Source organism: Hippopotamus amphibius, chromosome 10, assembly GCF_030028045.1.
Source record: "Hippopotamus amphibius kiboko isolate mHipAmp2 chromosome 10, mHipAmp2.hap2, whole genome shotgun sequence".
NCBI classification, from domain to species: domain Eukaryota; kingdom Metazoa; phylum Chordata; class Mammalia; order Artiodactyla; family Hippopotamidae; genus Hippopotamus; species Hippopotamus amphibius.
The window spans coordinates 49359085-49366624 of NC_080195.1; the positions used below are offsets into that span (position 1 = coordinate 49359085).

Genomic DNA, 7540 nt, shown 5'->3' on the forward strand with positions numbered 1-7540 from the left:
ACTGAAAACGTCCTAAACATTCAACAATAGGGGGATGGTTAAACAAATTACGGTACACCCCTATGACGGAATATAATGCAACGAAAAGTTATGTTTGTTAAAAATAGTTTAATAATGTGGTACAATGCTTATATGTTATGTAGGAAAAAAGCAGGATCAAAACTGCACATGTTGTTTTACATAGAGAAAGAGATGTAAGAAGGGAGGGATAAATGGAGGAATAGATACTGGAAGGAAACATGTCAAAATCAGAATGCTTCTCTCCAGGAAAGAGTGTTATAGGTGATTGTCACCATTCTATCATTTCCTAACTTTCCATAATGTCCCACAATGGGCACATATGACTTCTATAATCAGAAAAAAAAATTTTTTTATTTAAAATAAATCTTAAACCTAAAGGAATACTACTTTCAATATTGTTCTCAATCCTTTCACCAGAAAGCAAATCATAATGACCTCTTTTATTATATTCTAGCCATGCTTTACAAAAATGGATAAAAAGACTGCATAGGGCTATGCGGATCTGAAAGAAATCAGTTAAACAGTCAAACTTTGATTAAAAAAAAAACACACACACACACGACACAGTGGTTCTCAAATTTCAGCCTGTATAAAAACCACTGGATTTTTTTTAGAAATGCAGATTTTTGTGTCTACCCCCAAAAAAATTCTAATCCATTGACTAGGGGGTGGGGCTTGAGAATTTCCCATTTTTAGCAAATTCCCCAAGTAACTACTAAGCTTATAATCTAAGAACCATACTTTGAAAAGCTCTGAATTAAAACATGTTCACTGTCTGAAACTAAGTGATAACATTTTCCTGCCAGGCCATCAGAGCACAATGCCACTAATACTTCTCCTTCTCTAGCAGTAGGCACAACTAAAATTGAAAAATTTGGTAACAATTTCAAAATATTGTATCTTAGAGACTAAATTAATCCTTATCTGCCCAGCTCATCTAGGTCAATATTATCTCACTCCAAAAATGAAAAACTGAGTTAGTAATATATCAAAAAATGACAAAGGAAATCAACTGGTACCAAGTTTGGAAACCAGTGGTCCCTGGTTTCTGATGCTGTGTCAAGTTGGAATCAGAGTGCCCGTTCATGATGGTAACTGACTGACAATAAAAATTAATCCAAATAATAAAGCTAATCCATTCAATTTACTTTCCCCTTTTCCTCCTATCATGAGGGAATGAGAGGAAAAGCTAGGTACTAATATGTCATTACCCTTCAATATTTTTCTCCTCCATTTATTTAAAAGGAAAAAAAAAACAGCAGCAATTAAATTAGCCTTTACCATAATGGAAGCTTCGAACAAAAGGTCCAACATGACATATCCAAATCATTTTTTCTCCTATTCAACCAGTTTTTTTCTTCTAAAAGCAGTCACAAAGGAAAGCTGGGATTCCTCAAGGGATAATGTCTATACTGTAAATATCTTTTTAAAATTGTTACCACGTTTTATTTATTTATTAAACCACAACTGTAACATCTAGCCTAAGAAATTAGGAAAATGTCTCACTTCATACCTTTACAGATTTATGATTTAAATATAAAACTCTGTCTTTCCAGAAGTATACTGTAACACAGTGACCACTCTGGGAATTAACATGAGAGCAGGGTTGTGACTTATAGTTTCCAAACATCCATATTCTTAGTAGTGTTTAAAAGCAGACTGCATTCTTTATGCCTGATCTTTCTAGGATTTCAACAGAAATACTAGGAATAATCTTTATTACAGGGTGCCAACTTTCATGTAATCTTCAAAGCTACTCTTTTCTTTTTAATGACTTAAAAGACAGAAAGATATGATTCATACTTCCTAAAACATATACTGAGAAAAGAATACCAACCTGGTTAAGTTCCATTTGTTTAACAAACGTTTATTGAGTACATACTGTATGCCTGTGCCTATGTCAGACATTAGGAATAGATGGTTCCTACCACCAAGAAGCATCAGTTCAAAATTAAAGAAATTCAAATGGAAAGCTATGTTGCCCGCCACTTTACTAACTGGAAAACTATAGTTAGACAAACCTGCCTTTCAGATATTACTAATACATACTTTTAGGCTTATAACCAAAAGCACAGCACCGCAGTGATATTCCTTTTCTAAATTCTTGAAAGGTTTTCAGAGAATTGCTTCTATTTATCAGTAGGTAAGATTTTTCTGAGGAGAAAAAATTAAATCTCTTCCTTCCAGAGTCATTTAACCTAGCATTCAAACCAGTAAACTAACAAAAGAAACTAGGATGACTGTCTAATGAATAATGCGAGGCTTGACTAATTTGTAGATAGATTTCAATCACCTTAGGATAAGCAATCTCTCCTTTATCCACTCAATAAATATATCCCTCTTTTTCCTTTTTACCTGGAATTCTTAATGCGGTTCCTTAAAAAACAAACACACATTCCAATCTTAGCTGGACTGTGGCAGTAGAAAAAGGAATCTGTCAACATCAAGGCCAAGCTAGGTGCAGGATACCTTCAGAGTCTAGGCAAGGTGGTGGTTGGAAGAACCAGTGGGAAACTGAGAAAAGGAAGAGGTTAAAACACTTGCATGGGAAGATTCAAGAGCACATTTTTAGGCCACTGGTCCATTTTCCCTCAACTTTAACAGAAAAAAAATATAGCATATGCCTTTAGACAGCAGCAGAAAACTCCTAGGGAAATCTGATTGCTGGCTTGTATAGTCTTTGCCCAATAGCAACTGCTAGAGGAAAGAGCCCAAATCAGAATCTAGGTAGGTCTGGGTAAACATTTATGTAAAGGCTGTGGAATAAAACCTTCCACAATGCCAAACTCCTATAGCAGTGGTCAGCAGCCTTTCAGAGCCAAGATAACAAGATGCTGACCTTTCTTCTTCAGAACCTTGTGGGGTAACGACTCTAGGCCCAAGGTTCCAGGAAGGTAATCTCTCAAAAAGTAATAAAAAAAATCAATATATAAGTACATTTTATATCTACTTTCCAGCAAGATGCTTTCATAAATGCCTTTTAAGGTAAAAAAAAATTTTTTTCATGATAGGTTAATCACTCTTATTTTAGTCCATTATTTCCCAATAATTTCCTTATTTCAGTCATCCAAGTACCATTTTCATTTCAGAAGTCTCACCATATCTGCATCCCACGTGTAGTATTTTTCACCTAATACAGGTCTTTCAACTGATTTATTTTTTGCCCTATGCTTAGCAATAGTATCTGTGAAATCAGTTTTGAGGTGTTAGGTTCTTCTCCTAATTTAAATTAAAATATATAAAGAACTTTTGTTTCACTCAAATATGTGTGTGTGAAAATTTTTGGAGAATTTCTTTTAATGTTCATCTGCTTATCATTCAAATTATCTTACCTATCTGATGTTACCAAAGTTTGGGAAACACTACCTTGGTACGTACTATTTTATTAAAAGTGCTATCTGAGATCTGGAAATCGGGGGGTTATTTGGGAAGAAAGTCACACTAATTATGATGCACAGAGCTAGGGCAAGACTGAGTGAAAAGGAAAGGACTTTATTCAGCCATAGGTTAGCAGAAAGGCACTTAGGAGATAGAGCTTGAAAAGAGGGGGAAAGGGTACCGAGAACAACCAGAGTTATTTTGCAACTTTGCCTGTGCTCCCCACCTCACCAGCAGCCTTCAGTATTCCTACTACAGGTGCTTGTACTACACAGTATGTATAAGACCTCGGGCTCCAGAACAGATTATACTCACATCTAGGATGAGGGCCTCCAACACATATACAAATGCATCAGTCATATACGTAACACCTCATAGTTCATAAAGAGTGAGGTAGGTATAACCTCCATTTCACAGATGAGGAAACTGAGGAGCCCTTTCTCAATGTCACACTGCTAATATATGGCAGTGCTTAAACCTAAGTCTCTTGTATCTCTGCATCACTGTGCTCCTCCTAGAACCAACACGGGGCAAGAACCCCGTGATACAGAAACTATCTAGCTACTCATTTTGAAATAATAAGAGTAATTTTTAAAAACAGCTTACACTTTCTTTAAGAGGCAGTGTAGTATTGTAGTTAACAGGATGAACTCTGGAACCGGATTGCCTGGATTAAAAAACTGGCTCCCCCATGTAGTAACCGTACAAACTCGGGCAAGCTTTGTCTTTTTATGCTCAATATCCTCATCTGTCAACTGTGGCTACCAACAGTATCTATCTCACAGGGTTATTTTAAAGATACTAATGGTATCTACCTCAAAGGAACATGCAAGGAACCGGAAACATCTCTTTGCAGACTAAAAGTTAACAGCAAACAGCTATTATTATTTATTGACTGCCCTCTGTTTACCAGACACTTTATACACATTACCTCATTTAAGCCTTCCAGTAACCTGTAAGGTAGGTATTATCAGTTCCATTTTATCTCTGAGGAAATTCAAGCCCAGAAAAGTAATTCATTCAATCCCTAAACTAGCACGGGACAGATTTAAACTCATGCCTAACTCTAACCACCCTATGAGACACTGCCTCTCAACATATTCAAGCTTCTTACTCAACTACATGGACAGGAAGGTCACAGGCACCCCTCTGATAAGACCTAGGCCCCATGTATACACCAGTGTAAAATATACTTAGATTTTTAAGAATCAGTCACACACACACACACACACAGAGCACTAAACTGATCGTGATTCTCCACACAGGAAATGCCCAGACGTCCCTTAAGTTGGGGGATGTGTGTCACAGATGTCACATTCAAATACTGAACTACAACCTTCATACGCCAGAAACGGTAGGTACTGTTTAAGGTACTGCCTAATTCCTTATTGTCTCAGCACGTGAGCAAATGCCAGTAACCCGAAAAGTGATTCCCAGAGTCTAAAAAGCGGCTGCTCCACCTGTTAGCTGGGATCCCAGCATCTCGCGCCCGGCGGCTGACACTCCAGCCCCGGGCTTTGCCTTGGCTGAAGAGGCACAGGAGGAATCGGCTCTCAAGCCCTCCCACTGCCCCAGGCGGATGGAAGCCAAAGCCGTGTTCGCGGTCAGAGACAGGCACGCCGGCTGCGGCCCCGCCTCCCGTTTCGGAACCCTAGTCCATCCGTCGAGCCAATGGCTCAGGTCTCCTTCATGCCACACCTTCAGAGGTTCCCGCGAGCCATCCCGGGCAGGTCTCTGGGCTCAACACTCACTCAACCCCACAAAAGGCAAAGTTACCATAAAAGAAATGGGAGGTGCCCCGACGAGCTCTCCGGGCCCCCTGGCCAGCCTGAGAGGACCGCCGCGTTTCCGACACCTGGACGCCGAGGAACGCCACCCCCGCCCCCGCGGGCAGCCCGGCGCGACGGTCCCTCCTCCTCGGGCCCCCTGCCCGAGCTGCCGCACATCCCGGCGGCCCCGCGGAGGGGCAACCGCCGTTCGGCGGCCCCGCAGGCCCCTCAAGCCCAAGCGGACGGAGTCCCCGCGATCCCGCCCCGCCGGAGCTCCGCGATTCCGACGCCTCTCGGCTCTGGCCCCCGCCCCACGAGCTCAGTTCCCGCCCGGGGTAGGGAGGGCTGCGGTCCCGAGGGCGAGGGTCGGGGGCCGTGGCGCGTAACGCGGAGAGCCAGGGGAGAGGCCGGCCCAGGGTCCGAGCGACCCCGACGAGGGACGAACGACAACTGGGAGGGGCCGAGCCCTACCTGCCTAGCCAGGACCCGCCGCTCCGACTGACGCGGCCCGCACTGCATTGTGGGGCCGGGGAGGGGCCTCTCCGCGGGGCAGTCCCGCGCGCAACGTGGCCTGGCGGGATCAAGCCCCGCCCCCGTCCCCGTCCAGGCCAATCAGGTTCTGGGGGAAGGACACAGTGACCCGCCCCCTCCAGGGGCGTTGGCAGCTTTTCACGCTTCCTTGCGAAGAGAGTGCAAAATCCTCGGGTGACAGATTACGCTCTCCCTCACAAATAAGGCTAGTCTCTCCCGCCTGCCGCCTGTACCTGGAGGCAGTTTGTTTCTCGCGGCCCTACGGCAAACACTTAGGAGCAGCGGGGAGAAGCCCTCTTGGAGTGAACCAGAAGGGGACCTGCGCCATCTACCACCACACACGGGGAGGCACCTAACCTTCGCAAAGAAATGTCAGATGCTGTTCCTGCAGCCCCTTCCAGCGTTTGCATCGGTCATGCATTATTAAACAAGTACTTACTGACTGCATACTACGTGCCAAGCACAGTGTTAGGCATTGGGTTACAGGAGTGGACGCAACACTCGATGAATCTAAAGTGTGATAGGAGCAAGACGTGTTAAAGCATAAATCATTACATAATTATAAATTGTAATCAGTTCCATGAAGGAAAATTAGTGGGTGCGATGATAGATTAATCAGGACTATCAGGGAAGAACTCTTTGAGGAAGTACCTGTTAAGCTCCAGGCATATGAAAGAGCCTTAAAGAATGTTGCAGGCCAAGGGAACACTACGTTTGAGGTTGTTGGGGCATGAAAGAACTTGATGTGTTTTAGGACTGAAAGGAAGTCAGTGTGGTTGAGGTGTAGGGAGAAAACTTGAGCTGAGGTGAGGAAGAGGCCAGACTGTGCAGGCTCTTACTGGCCACATTTTGGACTGTATTTTGGAATGTATCTTAAGGTCAGTGGGCAGCTAATAGAGTGGTTTGGAAGAGGACAGGCGGGCTTGCAGGAAGTTCAGTTTGGAGGCAGTTACATTAGTCAAGGCCAGAGATGATGGGGCTTCAACTAGGGTAATGACAGCAGAGACAGAAAGATTTGGATAATTTTGAGACATGTTTAAGTTGGAGGTAGAATCCAAGGGACTTAATAATGAATTAGTTTGCGGAGAAGGATAAAGAAAATAGGGGCATTAAGGATGACTCCTTAAGTAACTAGATGAATTAAGCCATTTACTGATTCAGGGAACCTAGAAGGAGGAGCAAATGGTTTCAGATATGTTAAGTTTGAGATGCTTATAAATGGAGATGTCAAACAGATTTGGATATGTAAGTCTGGAGTCCAGAAGAAATGTCTGGACTAATTACTCAATGTCTGGTGGGTTTTGAAGTGGGTTAACTCAGCAATTCCACTCCTAGGTATATGTGCAACAGAAATGTATTCATATGTTTACCACAAGACACATATAAGAATGTTCACAGGATAAATAAATTTTAGAATATTCACATAGTGGAACAGTATATAAGAAAGAGAATGAACAATGAACAACTACATGCAAAACATGAATGAATCTCACAATTCTAAAACTGACTGATAAATGCCAGACACAAAAATTGTATACTACTTGATTCCACTTATATAATGTTCAAAACCAGACAAAAATAATATATGGTAATAGAAATCAGACTATCGGTTACCCTTAGGTAGTGTTAATGTTTGGAAACAGCCCCTAGGAGGCTTATGGCGTTCTAATAATGTTTGATGTGGGTGTTGGTTACACCAGTGTGTTCACTTAATGAAAGTTAATCAAGTTGGGAATTCCCTGGCCGTCCAGTAGTTAAGACTCCACGCTTCTACTACAAGGGGCATGGGTTTGATCCCTGGTCAGGGAACTAAGATCCCACATACCTCACAGTGCAGGCAA

The 7540-nt window shown here is 42.5% G+C and overlaps 1 protein-coding gene across 5 annotated transcripts in view; it reads right to left on the reverse strand.

Annotated features, from left to right (window-relative positions):
• The window catches only part of SEC22A (SEC22 homolog A, vesicle trafficking protein), a 68891-nt gene extending 63193 nt beyond the window's left edge, over positions 1 to 5698 (reverse strand). For 3 of the 5 annotated variants that reach the window (XR_009047693.1, XM_057696849.1, XM_057696850.1), the window contains exon 1: positions 5176 to 5599. Coding sequence is in view for 2 of the 5 variants with exons in the window: in XM_057696849.1 (XP_057552832.1) it covers positions 5176 to 5345 (170 nt within the window). In the remaining 3 variants the exon portion in view is untranslated. Of the gene's footprint in view, positions 1 to 4859; positions 5133 to 5175; positions 5600 to 5639 lie in introns of those variants that run through there. The other 2 variants (XM_057696851.1, XM_057696852.1) reach the window with 2 other exon arrangements.
• Positions 5699 to 7540: the final 1842 nt, after the last annotated feature.